The sequence below is a fragment of the Haliaeetus leucocephalus genome, unplaced genomic scaffold (assembly GCF_000737465.1).
Source record: "Haliaeetus leucocephalus isolate CR32 unplaced genomic scaffold, Haliaeetus_leucocephalus-4.0 Scaffold162, whole genome shotgun sequence".
In the NCBI taxonomy this organism is placed as follows: Eukaryota; Metazoa; Chordata; class Aves; order Accipitriformes; family Accipitridae; genus Haliaeetus; species Haliaeetus leucocephalus.
The window spans coordinates 12,292,591-12,293,003 of NW_010972598.1; the positions used below are offsets into that span (position 1 = coordinate 12,292,591).

Genomic DNA, 413 nt, shown 5'->3' on the forward strand with positions numbered 1-413 from the left:
AAAAAAGGGAGAGGGAGAGAGAGAGAGAGGGAAAAAAAAAAAAGGGAGCGAAGAAGGGAAGGAAAGAAGGGAAAAAAAAAAAAAAAGCCGCCCGCCTCCCCCTGCCCGCCCGCTGCCCGCGGAGCCATGGCCGGGCTACGGACCTGCGGGCTGCTCCTCTGCCTGCTCCTGGCCCGGGCCATGCACTTCCCCGACTACTCCTACGTGCTGGAGGAGGAAGAGGAGGAGGACGCGGAGCCCCTGGACTACAAGGACCCCTGCAAAGCCGGTAGGACCGGGGCGGGGGGGGCGGCCGGGCCGGCAGACAAAGGGGAGCCCGGCGGGATGGGGGGGGTTGTTGGTGTGAGTGTGTGTGAGGGGGAGTGTGTGCCCCCCACGGCTCCCAACTTCGGGGAAACTTGGCTTCACACTCA

At 64.2% G+C, this 413-nt stretch overlaps 1 protein-coding gene across 1 annotated transcript in view; it reads left to right on the forward strand.

Moving 5' to 3' along the window:
• Positions 1 to 126: 126 nt before the first annotated feature.
• The window catches only part of BMP1 (bone morphogenetic protein 1), a 20,418-nt gene continuing 20,131 nt past the window's right edge, over positions 127 to 413 (forward strand). The window contains exon 1 of the mRNA XM_010562996.1: positions 127 to 268. Within this exon, the coding sequence (XP_010561298.1) occupies positions 127 to 268 (142 nt within the window). The remainder of the gene's footprint in view (positions 269 to 413) is intronic.